The 24,316-nt window shown below is 38.7% G+C and overlaps 1 protein-coding gene across 14 annotated transcripts in view; it reads left to right on the top strand.

Annotated features, from left to right (window-relative positions):
* The window catches only part of SLC12A4 (solute carrier family 12 member 4), a 45,932-nt gene extending 22,293 nt beyond the window's left edge, over nt 1-23,639 (top strand). For 10 of the 14 annotated variants that reach the window (XM_071756952.1, XM_071756956.1, XM_071756961.1 and 7 more), the window contains 21 exons: nt 4,743-4,889; nt 5,443-5,497; nt 5,755-5,885; nt 6,316-6,557; nt 8,341-8,555; nt 9,447-9,611; nt 9,705-9,803; nt 11,878-11,935; nt 12,428-12,602; nt 12,868-12,986; nt 13,460-13,558; nt 13,816-13,935; nt 14,682-14,786; nt 15,638-15,806; nt 16,835-17,030; nt 17,721-17,890; nt 18,065-18,196; nt 18,291-18,398; nt 19,165-19,349; nt 22,061-22,194; nt 22,474-23,639. In XM_071756952.1, the coding sequence (XP_071613053.1) occupies nt 4,743-4,889; nt 5,443-5,497; nt 5,755-5,885; nt 6,316-6,557; nt 8,341-8,555; nt 9,447-9,611; nt 9,705-9,803; nt 11,878-11,935; nt 12,428-12,602; nt 12,868-12,986; nt 13,460-13,558; nt 13,816-13,935; nt 14,682-14,786; nt 15,638-15,806; nt 16,835-17,030; nt 17,721-17,890; nt 18,065-18,196; nt 18,291-18,398; nt 19,165-19,349; nt 22,061-22,194; nt 22,474-22,565 (2,916 nt within the window). In that variant the 3' untranslated portion in view covers nt 22,566-23,639. The remainder of the gene's footprint in view (nt 1-4,742; nt 4,890-5,442; nt 5,498-5,754; nt 5,886-6,315; nt 6,558-8,340; nt 8,556-9,446; nt 9,612-9,704; nt 9,804-11,877; nt 11,936-12,427; nt 12,603-12,867; nt 12,987-13,459; nt 13,559-13,815; nt 13,936-14,681; nt 14,787-15,637; nt 15,807-16,834; nt 17,031-17,720; nt 17,891-18,064; nt 18,197-18,290; nt 18,399-19,164; nt 19,350-22,060; nt 22,195-22,473) is intronic. The other 4 variants (XR_011728522.1, XR_011728521.1, XR_011728523.1 and 1 more) reach the window with 2 other exon arrangements.
* The last annotated feature ends 677 nt before the right edge of the window (nt 23,640-24,316 follow it).

Genomic DNA, 24,316 nt, shown 5'->3' with positions numbered 1-24,316 from the left:
AGATGTAGGGGACACCCTCCTGCAAGGGTGTTGCAGGAGACAACACCCTTGTAGAGTGGTGGGTGGAGGTCAGATTGGACACCCTGGGGCAGCCAAAGGCTCATTCTGGTGTTAGGCACTTAAGCACCTGGGATCTGCCCCAAAGGATCAGTGTTTAGATGGTTAGCCCATTTGGGCTGGCCTTGTAATAATTGGGTAGAAGGTTGGGTTTGATTGTCAGTAGTGAGATTTCTATCAGGCTGTGTTCTAACTGCTCTTCTTAGTGCTCTGGCAGTCAGGTAAGTGTTCCTTTTAGTGCTAAGCCCTTAGGCAGTGTTGTTGCATTTTATGGTTCTTGCAGACCTGCCAGTTTGCTTGCAAATTTTGTCAAAAGAAAGTTTTCCAAGAAACTAAGATAACACTTGGAATCTACAGATTTTATAGTACTGCCCTGTAAAACTTTGAGCCACTTCAGAAAGAGATGGCAGTGATAACATTGAAAAATAGGACATTGTTCTCAAAGAAGAATGCATGTTACCCCATGCTGAAAGCTGTATTCCAGCTCCCTTACTCACACTCTTGCTCCTTACTCTGCACAGTTTTACACTGGGGTTAGCAAAGTTGTTTGGTCACCAAGATTAAAATTGAATTTTATCAGAGACCATATGCACTCAAATACTGAATTATTGTGGCTGATATTTGACATAGCTACAAGACTGAGTGAAGGTCGTTTGAGTGTAGTAACTGTGTTTCTGGTATTACAAGCTTACATTAAGAGAGTAATTGAAACATTCTAACTGTGAATTCATTTTGTGTAGTACTTGGTGTTACCCTAATTGCTGAGTCTGTCCAAAGTTTCTCCCTTCTCATTACTGATATAAACAATCATCTGTATCTCTGTTTTAGCATGCTTGGGGTGGGAGTAACGTCAGGCATCAGCTGTTTAGCATGGTGTTACTGTATACTCTAAAATAATTTTCAGCCTCTTCCTATGAAAAGCAGATTGATTATTGCCCTAAGAAAGATAAAATGGAGGAGGATATAATAGTTCTTATTATTTTGAGAAAGTCCTGATTACTTTTTGCTGTTTGTTTCTGTATCAATTCCTGACCAGAACACCAGGGTAAAATGGAGTCTAATCAAAGCTATTCACTTACTTCCCAGTTGGAAAAAGCGTTGGGAGATGTTGGCAATAGGTCTGTAGTGTAAAGTTGGTTAATGCAAAGGCCACTCAGCTTTGTAACTTGAAAATGGGGGAAATAATAGACAAAAAAAAAAGGACTGTTGTCCTTGTTAAGGCTATGCTTCTATGTTAAAACAGTTTGGACTTAATACCTGGGTTGTCTTGAATTATGCTTTCCCATGTCCCAGAAATGTGAGTTTGCAGACTTCTCAAAAGGTTTTTTTGTAGAATGGGTTGGGTAGCTGTTCCAAAAGTGACAGTATTATCCTGTGTTAATATCTCAGTATTTTCTGTGCAAACACTGCAGTTTCCTGAAGCCAGTCTTTGCCTAGCATGCCTTTCTCAGGGATAAATTACATCAGATGCAAAATCATAACTGTAGTTTGAATTTCCTCTCCCTCTCTAGCCATAAGCAACATGAAATTTTAAACATCTTGTAGAATGTAAGAAGGTTGACGGCCAGTAATTATAACCATTAAACTCAGGAAATTTGAAACCAGTAACTGTACAACACTATGGGTTGAAGGTATCCAGAAACTGTGAAAATGGGTTTCTTCTACACATTTGTTTTCAGTCATCTTCAAGGTATAAATCAATGCACTGCAGTTACCTCACCCTTTGCATTGGAGCATTAGAGCAGAAGCAAGAGTACCCACCCCAACACAAGAGCCTGTTCTGCTTTTCAGTGCCAGGATTGTTCACTGAGTTGCACCTGAATGCTGTACTGGTCTTGCTCAGCAAACAGGTACCTAGGCAGGGTGACAAGCAGTAAGCTGCTTCCTGTGATGTGTCACTTACTGGAACTGGCATTTCATAGATGAGACCTGGAGCAAGGAGAGAGAGAAGGCTCCAAACTGAGTATTCTAGAACTGAATTAAGGAAGCAGTCCTTAATATATAGATGTCTTATCTGAGCAGGTAAGACAGTTTCTCAGTGAATGCCTTTCTGTTCTGAATGCCTTTCTAGCACAACCCTGCCCACCAAATCATATCCATTTGAATAACCAAAAAACCCACCCTAAATGCAGAACCCTAGCCCAACAAAAATAGACACAGATGTAAAAAAAAGACAGTGCAGTTATGTAAACATGAACTGGCCAAAACTCTGAGACGTGGGCACATTAAAAATGAGATCTCTCACAAAGTTTAAGCTTGAAGGACTAAAGAATATTGTGCTTGTGGCGACTGTTGCTGTCTCAGCACCTGCTTTCTACAGTGACAAGGCCAAATGAAACTTGAGCATTTCCCCAAGATCTGGAAAATACATAAATATACCTCTTAATCTCTTTGAATAATCACTGAAGGGTTTGTGGAAGGTGAAAATGAAGATCAGAATAGTTTCAGTGCAAAATAGATAAATATAAACATATTACCCTATTTCAGCATTCCCATTAAATATTTTTGGTAGTAGATAAACATCAGATAAAATTGACACTACTCTGTGTAGTCAGGGGGGAAATTGGGTTGCTTTTTCTCTTTTCTAAATATGATCTTGTATTAAAGCACTTAACAGTGCAAAAATAGTTCTATAAAAATATGCCCTCCTAATGGAAAAAATTAGATTAACTATTTTAGTTCATGTATCTTTAACAAGGCGATTCATTTCTGTCCTGCTGTCTGTCCTCATGCTACAGAGCTGTCATGACCAATCAATGTCCCTAAGCCCTGCAGCTAAGTGCTTTGATAAGCCATCATGCTAGCACAATGGAAAGAGTGTCCTTCAGACTCAGATCAATATTTGTACTAATTTTGTGTCTGCAGCTGATTAGAGTGAACAGAAATATGATCTGCATCACTGAAATTAAGACTGGTTTCGAGATTTTTCTGTCCCTTCTTGGTTGATCTAAAGCAACTTTCTGCAAAATGTTTTATCTCCTTTATGCAGCATGGGGTGTGTAGGTTTTTTTCATTTAGTAGCTGTTGAGACGGAACATAATTCCCTTTTTGAGACTGCAATAATTCCCTTCTTGAGACTGCATTCACTTGAGACTTCAGCACTGGATTAATATCACTTACTGATTAGAAGATGCTATAAAAAAGGGTCAAGTAACTTCAGATTACTGGTGTTAAATATTTCTGTGGACAAGCTGGTTCAAGGTAGTATTTGTAGATCATTCCTTCATACCAGTAATTTTATTCCACAGGGTAAGAAAATCCAGAGGAGACTCTTATGCCTGAAGTACACTTAGCAATCCTGTGGCTTGGGTTTTGTCTGCAGGCAGACACTGAGGCATTTGCTAGGCAGCTCTGCAGTAACTGTACAACTAATGCACATTTCTCTTCCTCTGTGGCTGAAGTTTGCTGGTAACTTGATATGCTCAAGAGGCCACTTGAGAGGGAGGGGGAGAAGGTGATGAAGAGTGAAGCTGCACTGAGGACAGAAAATAGGAAGGAGCTGAGCTAAGGTGAATTGTTGTGCAGAGCAAGCACACAGAGCTTGGAAAACCTATCATATAGAGTAGATAATTCATGCTCCTTCTGCACAGGAGCAGTAGGTTGTGCTTTCCTTTTCCCAGGTGCCAGTTTTGACAAAATCCAGGAAACTCCTTTACCTCTGAGGTGTACCCATGTGTGATAAAGTCACTGGATGCTGGGTTCAGAGATGTTCTGAGGGGGATGGTGGATGGACAAATGGTCAGCCACTTTATGTCTTTCAGAGTAATATACTTAAGAGCCATTGCTTTTGATTTACAACTAAATTTTTTATAAGGTCACATGTTACCTATTTATTTTTGCATTTAGTTGATGCTACACATAGTCAAATTTGAACAGGTGTTTTCACCTCTCTTTAACAACTTTGTCAATTGGATGATTGTTCATGAGTTTCTTTAAATGCTGTCTATCTGTAATATGTTTTGGAATTAGGGTTTATTTATTGAAAGATGTATGAAAAGTGATGAACCTCTGAGAAGTTACACTCTATTCCTCCTATGTTCAGCATTCTTTGTAATTTTAAATGCAAAAAAAACCCAAAAACCCTCAGAAATCAGAAGCCATGACTTGTCTTGGCATGAAACCACAGAGATTTGGGACTGTGAAATGCTTCTGTTGCCAGGCAGGTGTGCCAATGCAGGGAGCACTTCTGCATTCTTTGAAATACAACCCTTATCAGTGGCATTTTGATATAATTGTTGTGAACCTGATTATTCTCTAACAATGATGTTGGGCAAAGGGGAATTCTGCCAGATGATACATTGAATGCCAGTGATGTGTGGTTCCTCTGAAGTCACATAAATTAATTGCATGTTCTCAGTCACTCAGGTAATTCAGTGATCTTACCTCAGTCTCCAGCACTCAACAGGTTTCATACTTGTGGTTCTACAATAAAACACACATATGTTCCATGGTTAGTAAGTCATGTTAAATGCTGATAATAATTACTTCAAACGTGAAGATCTGATAGGGTCAGCATTTTGATCAGAAATTCATGTTTGCTTCATGTTTTGTGAAAGTCCAGTGCAGTATTATTTGTGTATACCTTATGTTTTCAGGTTTCTACCATTTGAAAAGCTGAAGTTGTAGGTTTTTCAGTTACTTTGAATAATTCCATTTAATGAATGTCAATGAACTTTTTTTTTCAGTCACCCAGCATGGGCACCCTGATGGGGGTCTATTTACCATGCATGCAGAATATCTTTGGGGTTATTCTCTTCCTTCGGCTGACTTGGATGGTAGGAATGGCTGGAGTTCTTCAGTCCTTCCTGATTGTATTACTTTGCTGCTGTTGTGTAAGTATATAGCTAAAATAATGTTTGTGACATAATCTTTGAGAAATTTGGAGAGGCTGTGTTGTAGATGTATGTGTAAATAAAACCCAGATTTATGCTAGGCATCTCTTCTGTGTTCATATCCATGTGCTTTCTCTGTCTTTTCCTTTGTCTTTTTTTTTTCCCCCTAATATTTCTAATGTGGCAATCTGTGTCCTACTGTAGGTACAGTCTTAAAAATGTTGCTTGTTCATCACACAGCTTTTCTGTGCCATTCCCAGATCATGGCTGCAGGCTTTGCTGGAGTAGCACTTGCTGTAATTTCAGCTCTACAGATGGAGGGACACCTGCATTGTCTCACCTTGCATTGTTGGCAGACACCTATTATTTAACCTGATAAAGCAGTGGTCATCTCAAACAAGAGTGTCAGCAGTCTGATGATTAGATTACTGCTACCCTTGTTTCACATAATGACCTGTCAAGGCAGAATAAATAGAGATACTTTGTCGAGAACTAAGTTATGTTTTAAAAATTGTTGTTGATCCCATTGTTTCCTTTGCCCTGTTTTCCTCAGACTATGCTGACAACCATATCAATGAGTGCTATTGCCACAAATGGTGTTGTTCCAGGTAAGTGTTGCTAGCAAACTTTAAATTTCTTTTTTAAAAAATTTACTGTAAGCTGTTAACATGGTTTTATTTAATAGAAATTTGTTTTAGCCAAGACACAAAGCCTGGCTGATTCTGTGATCAAAAAGGTGCTTCAACTGACCACCCCAAAAAGCAAATACTCAGTGTATAATTTTTTTGTATTACTGTTGTGAATACTTTACAATTTATAACAATAAATAAATGATAATTTTACTCTCTCTTTTCTTATTTCATAGCTGGTGGCTCCTATTTCATGATATCCAGGTCATTGGGCCCAGAGTTTGGTGGAGCTGTAGGACTGTGTTTTTATTTGGGAACAACATTTGCAGGAGCAATGTATATCCTTGGTGCCATTGAGATTTTATTGGTGAGTAGTACTGGAGTATTCCTGCTGATACCATAATAAAAATACTGCATTTTTCTTGTCCCATATTTGTAAACACATAAGTAGAGAACAGAGGGTCTCCAGGTTTCTGGTTGTACAAGTGTGTACTACTGGTGCTTCCCTTTGGTAGCTGCATAGTCTGTGGGTATCCAGAATGAAGTATCTTCTGACAAAATAGATGGAAGTATGAATTAATCAAATACTCATTCTTATCATTGATGAAGTTGGCTCAGTTGTACCACTGAAATAGAATGGGTCATTATTATGGGTCATCAAACTGAGGATTCTTAGTGAAGAGCATGTTGCAAACTGGGAAGTGATTTAAATTTATAACATAGGTCCAGAGTCACTACAGTGGTGTACACAGAGTTCTGTTCCTGTGTTCCTTCAGCTTGCTTTTTTCTTGTTTCAGACATACATTGTGCCACAAGCAGCAATTTTTCACCCATCTGATGCCCACGATGCTTCCAGTGCCATGCTAAACAACATGCGGGTGTATGGCACTGTGTTCCTCATCCTGATGGCAGTGGTGGTCTTTGTAGGTGTCAAATATGTTAACAAATTTGCTTCCCTCTTCTTGGCCTGCGTTGTAATATCCATACTGTCCATTTATGCTGGAGCTATCAAGTCCATCTTTGATCCACCTGAGTTTCCGTGAGTAATATTTCTGGATGGGGGCATAAGTTATGTCTGCAGGTTTGGAAGAGGGGGTTCAGTTAAAGTTACTTAAAACTTGTGCCTAATACATTGTCAAAGCTACCTTTTTTGTGAATCACTTTGGATGTTTTTTAGCTGTATATAGTGACAGTGGTAGCCTCCTTAGCTGGTCAGTATAATGAAGTCTGTGGGGAGCATACAGATTGATGGTGGCTGACATTTCAGTTCTTCTTGCAAAGGCAATCCAGTATCTTAGCCTATGGCTGTTGAGTTAAATTTTAGCAAGAATTATGCTGTGTTATTTATGGCAGTCCTCCTCAGCAGGAAGCAGTCTGACACGTCCATTTTCCCCAGGCGAGTCAGAGATGATGAGCTGCCTCTGTGGTTGGAAACTGGTGCTGGTGTGATGCAGCTGCTTGCTGAGGAATGGGGCTTCTCCTAGGAATGTGAGAGGTGTGATGATGGTTGGGCCACGTTGAGGCTCCAGTGAGATTTGGCCTTGGATTGAAATCAGATGAATCAGCCATGTGTACAGCTCAGCCCTGCACATGGCACATGTTCCTTGTTGCTGGTTAAGCATCTAATATGGTGTCTGAAAGTCAGAGCAGGAGCAACAACACTGTGCATTTGTGTGTTTTATCAGAAGTGCAAACAGTATTTCCTGATACTGATGACAAGAGACGAATGGAATGGAAATCAGAAGAGTTGAGTCTGCATGGTTATTCATGTCTTAAAATGTTGTGACCGTAGCCAAGTACTTGCAACGCTCATGTGCTCCCTTTAGATATTCTGGGCTCAATGATTCTAATGTTTTACAATGGTGGCAGGTTTACAGCAGTAAAAATAAGTGTCTGTACCTCCTACTCATTATCTCTGGGATTGTTCTAGAATATTCTCCCTTTTCTTCCTTGGCCTGTATTCCTTTTTCTTTTGCTGAAGTAACAAGATACTGTATTTATTTTTAATTCTGATGGGGAAGTCTTCTCTGAAGTTACAGTTCACAGGCCTGCAAACGCTACAAAAACAGCCCTGTGTCTTCCATTTTCCTGCCTGTAGTGTTTCAGACCTGTGAAGCAATTAAACTTCATGCAATGGAAGAAACAGTACTTTTTTTCTTCTTTTCCTGTGGATGTTTTCTGGCACTGGAAAGAGAGGTTGTATGAACTTCTAGTGGCAGCAAGCTGTTGTGTTGTATCAGCACGTCTTGTGGAGCCACCTTTGGAGAAGTGGATTAAAAGTTTCAGTGCTGGAATAAACTGTGTTTGTGGTTAGGTGAAACACAACAGGCACTGGGGAACTTGAGCAGCTATGCATGCTATCTTTTGACCAGAAGAACCTTTGCATATTGCAGTTGAAATTTATGTTCCTGATTCTGGAACTCAAGTGTCAGGGATCATTTGAGTGCTGCTGTGCAGAAACTAAGATACTGTGATTGCAGATATCTTCAGATACTCTAAATATCTAGTAATTTGAATGCCAGCATTCTTGAGTTCTCTTCCACTCCAGTAATTCTATTTAACTGAAAACAAAAATGTTGCCTAATTTTTCCCTTTCATTGTTTTGGGTAAATCTACCAAATAAAATCTGTCCCAAAATTGTTGGAAAAGTAGCTTTATGCTTCTGACCCATAAAGGAAAAAGATAGACAATCTTTGCCCAGCTACCACCATCTTCTTGAAGCTGAGAAATGATGTAGCAGACTAGAGCCACTTGAAATTTCTGTGATAGGAAAGAGGAGTTATAAGTACCATATAACACTGGTTTTCATCTTTCCCCTCCAGGATTTGCATGTTGGGCAACAGGACTTTGTCAAGAGATCAGTTTGATGTTTGTGCCAAAACTGTAGTTAAGGATAACATTACTGTGGCCTCTAAGCTTTGGGAGCTCTTCTGCCACACTACAAATTTAACCACCGAGAACTGTGATGAATATTTCCTAATGAACAATGTCTCTGAGATAGCAGGAATCCCAGGAGTTGCTAGTGGTGTTTTAAAAGGTATGATATGATATTTTTTGTCATTTAAATAGGAGGTGTGCAGAGCAGTTGAAAAGGGTTTAACTGTTCCCTGCTGGTTAAGAAAGGTGGACTGAAGAAATGTAATTACAGTGAAGAAAATCATCTTCAGTAAAGAAATCTCAGCCTTACAGCCTTTAAAAAGAGTAGATGGCACTTGTCTGCTAAAAATTGATAAAGTTTGCCTCGTACATATTATAATTTAGGCTAAAATGATGTGCTATATGAAGACCAGTAAGGTGATAAAATTCTTCACAACTGTGTAGCTATAACTGTTTTACATAGGTTAAGATTATGTCCTGAAATGTAAGAGTACTTCTATAAAAGTTTGCTTCTTTTTTGCCTGCTCCTAAATATAATATAATTGAAAAGTGTTGGTTGTTGAAATGAACTCCAGGGAATAGTTCAAATCCCAAGAGTTATGCTAAATAGTTCCCTAAATTTAAAAAGATAATATATAACAGATTCCCTAAAGTTCCCTAAATCTTCCACTGTCTGAAGAACAAGTCAGTTTATATCTGGAAAGCCTGGTCACATTGTTACACTGTGTGGGTATGGTGGTTCAGTAAAACTGTACGTTTTCTTTCTTGGGGTTAAAATAAGTATGAAGTTAAAAGAATATTACATTGAGTAATACAAAAAGATGAAAGATGCTTAGATTTCTGTTGACCACTCCTACATCTTCATTGGTTTTATTACAGATTCCCTTGAAAGCATGCAATAGCAGTTTTTCTTTCATGTAACTTGTATATGTCTTAATTGGTGTTGATCACTGAACTGCATTTGTAATATTCAGCTGTAAACCTATATAAATAAGAACAGGCTTGAACTGAAATATGCTTTCTTTCCTGTGGTGTGCTAATAACATTGAAGACAATCTATGGAGCAATTATTTGGAGAAAGGAGAGATACTGGAGAAAGCACATCACCCATCTGTTGATGTAGCAGGCCAGAAGAACAGCCTTCATCTCTATGTGCTTTCTGATATATCTACTTCATTCATGGTGCTGGTTGGAATCTTCTTCCCTTCAGTGACTGGTGAGAATACTGGGATGAGAGGGTCTCTTGGGTCTCTCTGAGCTGTTTTCTCTCTCTTGATCTTAAATCCAAAATGTATAAATGTATTTTCAGGTATCATGGCTGGTTCAAACAGATCAGGAGACCTCAAAGATGCACAGAAGTCCATCCCTGTTGGAACTATTCTTGCTATTGTTACCACATCACTAGTCTGTATCCTTTTAAAATTAGCAGAGATGAATGACTGTGTGTCTGATTTGTGGAACTGCTTTCAGGTAAATAAATTATTAGTGTGGGTATGGTTGGTCAGTGGGGGAAAACCAAACAAACCAGTCCTTGAATTGAAGACATTGGAATTATTATCCTGTTGTTTTCCATCCCCTTTTTCGTGTTGGTTTTTTTATTTTGTTCTTTTGCATTTCTGTTGTTTTTCTTTGCTACACAGAGGTCTGTAGCTCCTCAGGCTGGTGGAATATAGATATATATTTTTTTAGGATCCAGTGGACCATTAAATTAAGGGAAGACTCTAATTGGGAAACATTATAAATTTCAGTTCCTTAAAAAATAAAAAAAGCTTCTTGTTTTTGTGCCATGAAGTAGTACAGACTTTCTTGAAGATTTTAGGGCATGATAAGCCAGAGTTAGAAATTAAACTAGATATTCCCCAACTGTGGGATTTGTTGAAAGGTGGAAGGTCCCTGTGTAGACTCAGCTGCTCCCTGGTACCAATAAGTGCATGTATTCATTTTGAAATTAGCCAAATAAGATAATATTACATCAGCTTGCAGGACTATTTTTTTTTTTTTTTTTAACACATTCATCTGATTTAATGCTATCCCATGATTCTTAAATGCATTCCCAGCTGGCATGTGTGGAAGTGTTACTAACACTGCTCAGCAGTGAGCTCCACTTAGCTGTGAATGACTTGTTGTTTCCCTCCTGTTTCCACTGAGACTGGAGTACTTCATTTGCAGAATATGAGGATGTTCCTCATAGCAGATTTCAGGTTTCTGAGTGTGCAGCAGCCTTTGTCCCACTCATGCTGCCAGGTTTTGTATGTGGTTAAACTCTTCAGGGCTTAGGACTGCAGGACCTTTGCTTGGGAAAGAGTATCTTAATCTCTTCTCTCCTGCTTGAGAAGAGATGAAGCCAAGGTCTTTCAGCTACATCTGTCTCTTGGTGTCCTAAGACTACAATTTATCAACACAGGAGATTAATGCAAATGCAAAGGGTGATTAATATGAGCAAAGACTTCAAAACTTTGTGTGAGCTTTCTGAATAAATCCCAACCAAAGGGCAGCTGGCTTGGATCATGACTCCTGGAAATTCTGCAAACCTGCTTTTTGCCAAACCTTGCCCAGCTGTAAATCAAGGTCCTAGCTCACTTGTCCTGGCTTCTTAGGAGTGCAGCCTTTTCATAGAATCGTAGAATCCTAGGGGTTGGAAGGGACCTCGAAAGATCATCTATTCCAGATTATACCTTGGAAACAGACTCTGCATCAAGAAGTCTGCATTTCCTATGAATGTAATCAATATTTTAACAGATCACAGAAGTAATGCCCAGCTACAGTGTTAAAATATATTTGCAGCTCAAAACTTCTTTGGTGTTGGGTAGCTGTATATATAGATGTTAATACGCCACCCAGTGGAAGGATTACACCTTAACTTTTAGGAACAGTCTTTCCCTCTTTATTATTCTTTGTATTTTACAATTGCATTTCAGGGGTATAGGGTAGAGTTTAGTATTTAACCATTCCTGCAAGTGAAACTCACAAGATCAAAAACTTTACTTGAATGCCAGATCAAAAGAAACCCCTGAATTATTTTGTACTCCCCAGTGCTGAAGTAGGTACAGTTTAGTGACAAACCCAATAAGCTATCAGAGACCACAGCATGAGAAAGTGCAAGGTAATTTTGGTACATGTTCTCAAAATGTCTTCAGACACCAGAGAGAGAAAAGAAAGCTATTTTAATATCTGCTTTTGTTCTATACTAGCAGATTAAATTGGCATTTACATATAAAATAATTTCATTTGAAGTTATGTCCTTTGTCATAACATTTAAAACCATCTTCTTTAAAAGTTGAAATTTAAAATCATCTTAGGTGTATGTGAGTAGTGAGACATGAATTTACTCACCAGCTTTAGTGTGTATTTATGGAGATGCTGCAGGGCAAATGCTGTAGGGCAGAGGCACACATTGAACTTTCCACAATACTTTCCATGGTTGCATTCATATCTTCCAAGTCTAAATAAATCCTATTTCCTTAGCTTACTCTGTACTCAAGACTTCAGCTGTGTTCTACTATTTGGAGCCTGCATAGAAGGTGTAGTCCTGAGAGATAAGTAAGTTTTACTGCTTAAATGCCCTCATTTCCCTTCTTTTCAGGGAAGGTGTGTTTCTTTCCCAGGACAGGCTCTCACCTCTGCCTTTTTTCTTGGCTTTTACTTCTGGGTGCCTTTTAGACCATATTTGTATGTAAACTTTAAGCAGTGGTTTGGGAATCATCTTGTACTTGGTTTGATATTTTCTGACACAGCTCCCTCAGGTCTTCCATCCTGTGTTTTAATTCCTGAATCTTTCTAGGTGAAAGTGGAAAATAATGTTGGAATAATAACATAAATGCATTATACTCAAAAGGTTTTTGAATTGTTGAAATCATGCTGCAGGTGCTTCCTATCTGCATATCAAAAGAAACTCAAGATGGCTTACTACTTTCTATATTTCCTAATCAAGGAGATACATAATATTTAAACACCATCTTAAAACTGACCAAAAAACCTAAAAGTATCAAAACCCTCCTTTGATTATGCCTGTCTCCCTGTGCCTCTTGGCAGGTATGGTGATGCAGTGAACAAGAACTTGGTGGTGGGCACCCTCTCATGGCCCTCACCCTGGGTCATTGTGATAGGATCCTTCTTCTCCACCTGTGGAGCAGGTTTACAGAGCCTTACTGGAGCCCCCAGGCTGCTGCAAGCCATAGCAAAGGACAACATAATTCCTTTCCTCTGGGTTTGTAATTCTTAAAATTCTTGATGCTTTGCTTTCTTTTGTAAAAAAGCTAGGGATATTTTTAAAGGACTTGGAATAGACATGCATTTTATGAAGAAGTCAAATAGTTAATTCAGCGATGCACAGAAAGCCATTAGAATAATTTGACTCTTTGCTCAAGAGAAAAAAGTGTACGAAAATCACTATTTTTTTCTTTCTTTTTTCAATTATTATTATCACCTTATGAAATTCATGGAAGATATGCTTAATGTATCTGTTTCTTCAGATTTTTGGTCATGGAAAAGCAAATGGTGAACCGACATGGGCTCTTCTGTTAACAGCATTAATTGCTGAGCTGGGAATACTTATTGCTTCGCTTGACATGGTGGCTCCAATTCTCTCAATGTAAGGAACAGGCTAGTGGCTGTTTAAAGGGGGAATGAGGGGAAAAAATGTGATACTCTCTTGAGTTTTGCTGATTTGGCTTTCAGAACTGTATCTTACATCAGTAAAGCAAATTACTGGAACCTGAGTTCCACTTTTAATTTTTTAATTAATTCTCTGACTTGAGGCTCTGCATATAAATCTATTTGATTCTGCTCTGGAGTATTCTGTGAATAAATATGGTTTTAGTGTAGTTGAATTTTTACTTTAGTTGGGAAAATGTTATTTTTCTCACAGAACAAAGATAGGGCTGATGTTGTGGGTAAAAAACCTGTTGTAACTGCTTTATACTGATAGCTCAGGCTACTGCAAATCAGAGGGACAGTCACAAGTGACAGGGCTGACATATTTTGACTGTAAATAGTTCATGTGATTATAGTGTGTGCCAGAATCTATAAATGCATGTGCTGAAAGAACTTTTTTTGCTTCTGCAGGTTTTTCTTGATGTGTTACCTCTTTGTTAATCTGGCATGTGCAGTGCAAACACTTCTCAGGACTCCAAACTGGCGACCCCGATTTAAATACTATCACTGGTAAGCCAGAGCCCATCATGCTCACTGCTTAGTCTGTAATCTACAGTGTGGGGTTTGGAAGAATCCTCTCCATGAGGGTTGGGGGTGTGATTTATTTCCTTGGATATCATTTCTAGACAAGAGTACATAAATGGAAGCTTTACTTTCACTGCTGGTTCAGAACACCCAATTTAAAGAAAAAAGAAGAAGAGAATAATTGACTGATTTTTACACTTTTCTACCACACTACTTACTAATATCTTTGCTTTTTGTTTTAGGGCCCTCTCATTTTTAGGCATGAGTATTTGCCTGGCACTGATGTTCATTTCATCTTGGTATTATGCTTTGGTAGCTATGCTTATTGCAGGCATGATTTACAAGTACATTGAATACCAAGGGTAAGTATTAACTCGATAGAAAAGGCTTGGAAGGAGTCTGGGTCTATTTTTTGTAAATTATCTCTGGCCTTCACATTTGGAAAAGGAACTGTCCAGAGAGGTGACTTAGAGGGCTTCCCTTATTAGTTCATTTTTCCGTTATTTTACTGTTTCAGTGATAAACAAAGGCTCCTGAGATGCTTTGTTGTTAAGTCTTTGAAGGTGTTTGGTGAAACTTCAGAGCCAAAGAAGCAGAAACCCTGGTTGGGATCTGTCCTTCTGTCACACGTGATTACTTCAGGTCCAGAACACCTGAAGGCAGCCATCTCATTCCAATTTATCTGCTATAAAGGTCTGTCTAGAGTAGTCCTTGAAAAGCTGAACCTGCAGCTTTGGTTGTCCAGAATTGTTAATATCTGATGGAGTCAGACTGTGATATGGCTGTATAATTTAATTTTAACAAATCAGGTATTCAAAATGCCTGATGTTTGTTTATGCTTGGGAAGCATTCTCTGTAGTGGAGTGTTCACTATAAATTAAACACAGAAGGGTGGTGCAGATTCAACTTAAACATTTGCATTTCTCTCATGTGATACATGGTAAGTATCACATACACACATGTACAAATGATAAATATAGATGCAATGCATGCCATGTATAACATTAAGCTCATTACAAGGCAATGATTTCTCTCTGTAGCATGGCTGGAAGCGTGCAATTACATGCTCATTAAACCATATGTTGGCTGAATTGTGTGTTCTTTGCAGTGCGGAGAAGGAATGGGGTGATGGTATCCGAGGTCTTTCACTCAGTGCAGCAAGATATGCCTTACTTAGGCTGGAGGAGGGCCCTCCACACACAAAGAACTGGAGGTACTGATTTTAGACTAATAAAATGCACTGTCATGATTAGCTACTCAAGGATTTAGACTGGGCTCCCACGCAAGATGCTTTTGGCCCGTGTGAATTAATTTAAATGGCCAGAAGATTAAAAAAAGAAAAGGAAATTCTTGCATTTGGGGTCAGATGCCCTGTTGCTGTGGTGGTAATTTGGCACTGAGGGCACAAAGAAGCACCTGCTATCATTCTAGGATGAAAAACTGGAAGAGTGGTCATCATTTTTTCCTCTGGCTTTGTGTGTTGAAGATAGATGAAGGTGGTGAGAACCCTCCTCTCAGTTATGCATTGCACAACTCCTGGGCTCTGAATGAGAGGACAAGGAATCTACTGAAGAAGAATATTTAATAAATATTTTTTATGCTTGCTTAACCATAGCTTGCAACAGAAAATAACTGAACTGATGTATAGCAATACCTTAAGGGACAGAAAGCAGGTGGGATCTATGTTCAGATGATAGTACTCATATTTCCCAACTGCTTGGCACAAGTATCCAGACAGATCAGACAGGACAGCCTTGTAGGTATGAACATAGTGTGTGCTCTAATAGTGCTTAAAAGAGCTTTGAAAATCAGCCACATAAATAACACACTAATGCAAGCCTCTTAAGCTAAGTATGTGAAAAGTTTTTATGGCTGTCAAAAAAATGCAGCAGCAGAATTCCCTCATTGCTTCAAATCTGCTTTGAATCAAGAGAAAATATTAATTAAAACCCATCTAAAGTGTGAGATGCAGAAAGGATGTATTGTTTCAGAGTTCATATTCAAGCACAATTAAAATGATGAAAGTTTTAGTGAAAAATGCATTCCCTTTTTTATTTTCCCCAGGCCTCAGTTGCTGGTGCTTCTGAAACTTGATGAAGATTTGCATGTAAAATATCCTAGATTGTTAACATTTGCATCTCAGCTAAAAGCTGGCAAAGGTTTGACTATCATAGGATCAGTGATCCAAGGGAATTTCTTGGAAACTTACGGAGAAGCCCAGGCTGCTGAACAGGTCAGTATCTCAAAAAAATTCCTATAGTAACAAGGATTGAGTGGACAGAACCTAAAAGTAGTCATACATGGAAAAAAGTGTATCAGTAAGGCTTCTATGGGATACAGGACTGACTGAGCAGTACTACAGGTGATCAGTAAGGGGCTTGCAAACCTGTTTCAGGTGCCAGTTGTGAAGATCAATGCTTGCAACCTATGCAGACAGCCTCACTTCATAAAACTGTCTTAATTTATAAGAAATAATAACTATTGAAGTTTATGTATGCTGATTAATGGAGGGAAGACTTCAGTTTTCTGAACATACCAAGAAACAGTTCAATAACTGTCAATTATTACAAACCTAGTAGATGTGCTATGTTTCTCTCTGTGGTGATAAATTTATTAGAAAAAGCATTAAAGGATGGTCCTGAAAATTTGTTAATAAATCATTTCATCCTCCTAACCATGTAAACAAGACATTGTAGCCCTGTTTACTTTTATGTAGCAATACTGTTACAGCAGTGTTTTCCTCTCCAGAGGCTTTTTATACGCAAACGTTGTTATAAAGGAAAACTAATTCATAGGCCTATGTGTTGACCAGGTTTGTTCAGTTTTTAAACAAATAAAGGGCATGGTGTTCTTCAAAGGTGAGGGGTTGGTGCTTATGTATGTAAATTGAATACGATAACATTGCATGTTACACAGAAATCTGAAACTGTAAATCCAAAGTTAATTAAACTTGGGCTTAAAAAGCTAGAGTTTTAGGATTAGAAAATGTTAAGCTAGTCAGTAACACAGATACCACTAAGTGCTACTATGAGTAAGTGATTGTAGAACAAACCAGAAACCTCTTTTCTTAATCTGTTAGAAATAATAATGTTTGGAAGGAAATTGTGTGTTTTAAACAAGTATTCACAATTAGTGGGTGAGCAGAGCTTTGCCTTGAAATGTGTTTTACCTAAGGACATGTGAACTGGGAATTCACACTAATCACACGACAGAGAAATACTTGAGTTCCCTTTAGTTGTGAAGTTTTCCTTTGTCTTGCAGACTATTAAGCATATGATGGACATTGAGAAGGTGAAAGGATTTTGTCAGGTGGTTGTAGCCAATAAAGTTCGAGAAGGAATTGCTCACTTGATCCAGTCCTGTGGACTGGGTGGCATGAAACATAATACTGTGGTTTTGGGATGGCCATATGGCTGGAGACAAAGTGAAGATCCAAGGTCATGGAAGACATTTATAGGTGAGCTTTAAAGGTTCTGTGTGGTCAGACATTGTGAACAGAGATGTTTATTGCCAAATGGTACACACAGGGGATTTTAACAGAATTGTTGTGAAACTGTTTAGGTTTTAATCTGCTCTGTATAGTACTGGTTGCAAATCTGCTCTTTTTCACAAAACTGCTTTGTTTGAAATGCCACTTCTGGCAGGTAAAAGACCTATGAAATATCTCCAGATTTTAAGCTAGCAGCTAAAATTCATCTGTCTAATACATTATTAGAAATTATGGACTTGAGAGATGTTTTTATGGCAAACTGTAATTTGTTTCCTAGATAATCTGTCTTTTCAAAGGTCCTAACCTAACAATCTCTCTAGAGCTGGAGCTAATACTCTCCTTGCCTATAACCCTCTGTCCCCTGTGGTCCAGTTAGCTAAGACAGTCAACTTCAAGCAGAACAGATGCTTTTATTTCAGACATTAAGTAGGACTTATGTTCCTGTAAGTCTGCTTTGTCCTGGCTTTGTATCTGCTATGTCATTTGGTCCAACCTGTCCATGCCTGCCTTGCTGCACATACTTCTCTTTATGCAAACAATGACTTTTGTGGTTTAATGGTATTTGCTCAGAGAATAACTGGGTTTTGTTTTCTTTTTAAACCATAGATCACTCTTGCAGAATTGGAAGTAACTGTCTGTTCTTCCCCTTTTGGGCAGGTACTGTTCGCTGCACAACTGCAGCCCACCTGGCTCTGCTGGTTCCCAAAAATGTCTCTTTCTACCCCAGCAACCACGAGCGCTACAATGAAGGCAACATTGATGTGTGGTGGATTGTGCATGATGGAGGCATGTTGATGTTGCTTCCTTTTCTTCTCAAACAGCACAAAGTAAGGAGTTAGCCAGAGAAAACTTTGTCACCCAACTACTTGTGTATGTGTTAAAGAAACGAGGTTCAGTAGTGGAGCCTGTATTGATAAACAAAAGTGGATATATTGAGAAGTGTGTGTTTCATAAAGCAAAATGTTATTGGTTCAAATACTGAGTTTGCATTCTCTCACCAGGTTTGGAGAAAATGCAAAATGAGAATTTTTACTGTAGCTCAGATGGATGATAACAGCATCCAGATGAAAAAGGACTTGGCTACTTTCCTCTATCAACTCCGAATAGAGGCAGAAGTAGAAGTGGTAGAAATGGTAAGGGATTTGAGCCTGTTTTTCACAATATGATGTAAAAGGTGATGTTTGTTTATGATTTGATTATAAGCAAAATATTTTCTTATTTCTGCAGCACAATAGTGATATCTCAGCATACACTTATGAGAGAACTCTTATGATGGAGCAGAGATCTCAGATGCTGAGGCAAATGAGGCTGACAAAAACAGAGAGGGAAAGGGAGGTATGTCATTTGTGGTTGATTGCTATGGGCTGCTGTCATGGATGACAAAGTGCCCTCCTGGTAGTGTTTTATATGGCTGCTGCTTAAATTTAACTCCAGTGTTCTCAAGATGTAAGGAAATACTTGTAGTGTAGATTTTTGTTTCCCAAAATTGCATGGAGTCACTGAATGGCCTGGCTATATTTGCAAAGCAATGCTAGAAATTATTTGTTTGGGGGGCAAAACAGTGGAAGTGTATATGCTGTAGGAATGATTGGTGTGTTGCCCTTTGCAATGTAAATGATACTATATGACTTGAGGATGTAAGTCTTAACCCTTTCTTGACCTTGTTTTTGCTTTATGTGGAATGTCTGGGGCTTGTCTCAATTTATAGTATATCCTGTTCTCCTACTGAATATTCCATCCCAGTTTCGACTGTTAGGACAGAGCTGTGAAGGCTGCAAATAATGTAATTTTTCTGCTTGTCTTTGTCCAACTCTTTTTGTTGTCAATTTTGAGACTTCTCTGATTTTCAGTCAGACTTGTCTATTATTTCCTGCATGGCTAACACCCATCTAAACTGCTGAAAATCAATTTTGAATATAAAATTATTGGTTAGGGCAGAAGCCTGATACCACAGGTGTCCAAAATGCTAAACTGACTGTACAAAACAAACGATACAATGGAACAAAATGTCTTCTGTTGCTTGAACAGGATGAGAGGATGTATAATACAGTCTCACTTTTTTTTTTTTTTGAGTTCATCTTGTCATTTGTGTGCCCTCTAGGCTCAGCTGGTAAAGGACAGACATTCAGTAGCTCGTCTAGAGAGCCTCTACTCAGATGAAGAAGATGAGGGGGACCCAGTTCCTGAGAACATCCAGATGACCTGGACAAAAGAGAAATGTGACGCTGAGAAGCGGAACCGAGGCAGTGCTGTGGGGAGCTTTAGAGATCTCATCAGCATTAAGCCGTGAGTCTTGTCTAAGTCAACAGCTTGTACAGCCTGGAACTCTTAGATGTGCTGTGCTTTTATGATCTCTTGTCTCCTAGCCCTTGGTTGACTTGTGCAATAAACACTGGGACCTGACTTCTGAAAAGACAGCAGTTAGCCTCCTGAGAAATCTCTTCCCAGTTAAAATGTGGCTCACATCCCTCAAGATTTTACTTGGTATAGTCTAATTGTAGGTTGGAGTTGCTAAATCCTTTTATAACTTTCCTTCTGTCTCTCAAATACCTCAAGAAACCACACAGTGTTAAACCAGGTGGATAATTCCACTGATCTAATCAGAATTTAAAAAAAGACATAATTTCACTATCTAATATGCAGTGGGAATGTTTAACACAGCAAGGAAGAAGCTGTGGAGATGGTGATGAATGACTGTGAGTAGAATAAGTGTGTGATGAAACCCTCTAAGCCAGACATGCTGTTGGAGGAGCACTGATGTGTAGTAACAGCCTTAGCATCACCATGTTGTGTGCCCCTTTTGAATGGCTTGAACTAAAAGTCTGTTTGTGGCTTTGTATAAAAGGGTGTGAATCTCCCGTGACCTCTTTGTACTACATCTTACCCAAATCATTCACCTAGGCAGCTTTGCATACTTGGCAAAGTTCCAGATTTCTCTTCTTAGTGAGTCACTGAGAATTCCAGTTTGGTTTAGGATCAGTAATACATAGTCTATATACTGTAGAAATTCTGCTGAATTTGGTGTTAACTACCTGTACTTTTTCCTCTTCCATGCTTTCAGAGAGTGGGAAAACTTGTAAGTTTGTTATTTCACTTAGAAGTACATTAAGATGGTTGAGAGGGAAGACTTCATTTTCTCAACTAGAAGCAGAAAAACTATATGTAATTTTGGAAGAAAAGGAGCAGTCTTAGTGTTTCTAAAGGGAGCAGGATTAGCCACTTAAGCTAAGTATCATTATAAATAGCTTGTAACAAACTATGAGACCTACCCTGACAAGAACTAAGTCAGGATAGAAAACAATTGCAAGTCTGACCCCATTTTCTTAAGCAGCATATGACACAACAACTGGGAAAAATGATTCATTTAGAGGAGCTCTTGTTCCACAACACTGCTATGATGTAAATTCTAGCAGTTTCTGGACACTAAATACTTTCCTATAGCCTACACCCACCTTCAAATAGTTGGGGAAGATGCCAGTTGTAAATGTTACTATAGAGAACAGCAAACCTTTAGTTTTCAGTTAGTTTTCCAAAACTATACATAGTATATATACAGTTTCTGGTGCTGGTTTCTTCCTCACTTCCTGTAGACATAGTCTGGCCTCTCTGTTGTCCCAGGCTTTCTGAAGCTGACATGATAAAGACAGAGGATGTCCTTGCTCTAAATTAAATAAGAACATCAAATAAGAGAGAGGTAATTTGAAGTGGATACATTGTGCTGTTACTACAATGAACGTTATTCATATCATGGTATCTTCTGTTTTCTCTAGATATAAAATATTAATTTGAAAACTTAAATATTCAAAAGAGCAACAATGTTATCAAAGACTTTTTCATGAAATGTAAAGTACAGTTAGCATAACTGTAGTCTCATGTTTGATTTGTTTCTAATAATACTTGTTTTTAATATATTAAACTGAAGGAAAAGAAGGCCAGTGGAAGTGCTAAGAGCTGCAAATACATTCTTCCTCTGATGAGTCTATTTCTGTATTGTTTTTCCTTGTACATTACCAAAATAGTGATTTGGTTCCTATAATAAGGAAACATTCCCTGGCTCAGAGTACCCAAGGGATACTTTCCAGTCTGTTCCTGCATGAGTTGTTGTTCCTTTGTGCTGATATATTTGAATAATAATCCTGTTGCCTCTGTTAGCCTGGATTCATAAGGAGCAGAGGCTTATGAGATCATGCTTGCATCTGTTCCCTTCTTTGTGTTAACTTGTGAACAAGTGGCTACTCAGATTTGAAAGTGTTTGAGATTTTCAGGATACTTAGGTCATAAGTGCTTCTTGTATATAGCCAGACAGAGAGGTTGAAAAGTGCCCAACTGAAGGAAAGGTTAAAATCCATATTATACATTGGAAAATCCCCATAAGCTGATCTATGTGGTCTTACATAGGCTGTGTTCCAGCCTACAGATCTAGGAAACCAGACTTTCTCTGGAGAGGTCAGCTGCTGTTCAACACACAGACAAGTGCACTTGTGGGAAGTGTGGACTGAGCATAATGGTACCAGTCTTCTGCCTGGTTCTGAGAGGCCTCTGAGAGGCTTTTCTGGCACTCAGTCTAGAAAGGTACATGGTCTGTGTTGCTGTGTGAGCAGGGGGAGCTGTAGAGGGCTACAGAAGGAAAGGCTCTGCAGCCACAGGTGTCCATGGTGAAAAAACATGTTCCCTTGTGCAAGTGCATTTTAACTTCTTTTGCAAGGCTAAATCATCTTTATAAAATAGGCTTCTTGAAGAGATACATAACTGTAAACTGGACGCTTGAACCACTTGGACCTTAAAACCAGTAGATAAGTTGTACCTTAAGAACTCAGTAAAATCTTTTTTTTTTTTTTTTTTTTTAATCTTTATCATTAAATTTGAAAAAAAATTGTGTGTTGACAATTAACAAGGTATTTAGGAAATCAGAGATATGCTTTTAAAAAGGCCTTTTTAATAATTCAGTTTCCAGAGGCAGGTTTCTAACCTTAAGTCTGAATGTGCTTCTTCTACAGGAACCAGTCTAATGTCCGAAGAATGCACACAGCAGTGAAGCTAAATGAAGTTATTGTAAATAGATCCCATGATGCCAGACTTGTTCTCCTTAACATGCCTGGTCCTCCAAAGAATACTGACGGTGATGAAAACTGTATCCTTTCAGGCAAGGCCTGGTGCACATAAAATATCTTTCTTTGATTTGTGCTCTTGAATTTGTTTTGCCATAAATGCTGTCAGGCTGTAGTATGTGACAAAGCATCTACTGAGTGCAGGGCACTGGCTCACGGCTGTTCTGTGGTAAGTGATTAGAGTAAAAATTGTCACTGGTTGCTCTGTAAGCCTTGTAAGTTTGAATTCAGTCTTGTCTGCAGAGGATAAGAACCGAGTGTTTTGGGTTTGATACTTTTTATCCTTAACTTTACCAAAATAGACATGGAGTTCCTTGAAGTCTTGACTGAGGGTCTGGAGAGAGTGCTACTTGTTAGAGGAGGTGGCCGAGAAGTCATCACAATTTACTCCTGATTTATTAGAAGCTTGTAATGCTGGTCTACATTTACCTTCTTGGTGATAACAGACATTCCAGTTTTAAATGGAGAAGAAAAAAAGGTTTTTTGCCTTTCTCCTCATCCAGTCCTGTTCATTGTCTTTTCATTTGCAACATACATATCTTTTGGGATTGCAGTATTGTTACACCATCCGATTAGCAACCTAAATTAATTATGAAGCTGCCACATTATTCAGTTTCTGCTTTGGTACTCCAGCATTTGTGCATGTAGTTTAACACTAAACCTATTTTTAGTCAGCACTGCTATGTGCACTATTTTTAGTAACTGTATGTAAAGTTAGGACATGAAAGCCAGTTACTGTAAAAAGACTTTAAATGCTTTTTATATTAGGTTTGGGAAATAGAATTACATTATATAGCAGCTAGTTTCTGCTGAAGTTCAGCTATAAAGCATTTTCTAAAGAGCACACTAAATTGTAAGAAAGAACTGAAAAAAGCTTTGTTTTTCTGGGTTTATTTCCAGAACTAAACTTGCAGTATTGGATAAGAATTTATACTTTTAATACATTTATTGATAGAGATTTAAATAAATTATGTTGATATAGTTGAAAATATGTATGTAGCTTGCTACACATTGTGTTGCTTCTGAGACTTGAGGTTCTGTGAGACCAGATCCCTATTTATTTTTGTATTTATTTGTCAGAAATATTGGATACGCAGATGCAGACTGTTTAGGACAACAGATCTCACTATAAATTTAGAGTCATCAGCGGATTGAATGGCCAGTCCTGTGCAGTTCTTCCATGCTTTAAATTTCTTGCAGACCATCCATCAAAGTACATTGAGCATGTTGGAGTCCTGTCTGTAGAGCCAGCGCTATGCTGCACGCACAGCGATGGGATTGCACTTGCACAAGTACAGGGGACCTGCTGCTTCATTGTATGCTTTATGCCCTTAGAGGAAAAAGAAGAAAAGAAGACCTATATATTAACTGATAAGCTTCTGGAGATTTTATCAAGCCCATTGAGTTGTACCTTATGTACAGAACATTCGTATTTTTTCAATAAAATGTTGCATACACTTTGAACCTACTCTCGTGTGCTGTGGTGAATCAGGTAGGCAACCCGCACCTGTCCTTCCCTCCACAGAATTCCTGTGATATTCCTGCAGCAAATCAGATCTACACTGTTCTGCACTGTGGAGGTGCCAGCTTGGTCTTTAAAGCAGCCTGGTGGTGTGAGTAAAGCTCCTGGTGTGGACTTAATACCATATGGAAGAGCCAGGGAGAGCTCAGTACCCATAGACCTTGAAACACACACGAGCTGGTAGATTTCCTCAAGATTTCCAGCTGTCTGGCTAAGCAGTATTCCTGTACAAGGGCTGACCTCAGTGGGATGCATCCCTGTATGGGAATAAAGGTGGGGACTGACAGGTTTCCCTGCCCCAGGTGTTCTTGCTAGTTGGCACACAGTTCTGTCAGCTGTGCTGGGGTTAGTGCTTCATGTTGTTTCATGGGTAACAGCATGGCCATTTTGTTAGAGACTGAAATCTGGGGAGTTACCAGGCCGTTATCTTAAATAAGAATCCCATAATAAAACACATGCTACAAGAGTTTATAGTTAAGGCCAAAGTTTGTCTTCTCTGTGAAACAGGAGAAACCTGATGGGACCTGGATGGTACTTGTTGTGTGCAAGATCCCTGCAAAACAACTCTAGGGTGCGCTCTCCACTGGATAGTTGAAATTTTTTTAAACAAGTCTTGTGCTTTT

Source organism: Heliangelus exortis, chromosome 13 (genome assembly GCF_036169615.1).
Source record: "Heliangelus exortis chromosome 13, bHelExo1.hap1, whole genome shotgun sequence".
Classification (NCBI taxonomy): domain Eukaryota; kingdom Metazoa; phylum Chordata; class Aves; order Apodiformes; family Trochilidae; genus Heliangelus; species Heliangelus exortis.
The sequence above is the reverse complement of the archived record's forward strand: the minus strand, read 5'-3'. Positions and strand labels throughout refer to the sequence as shown.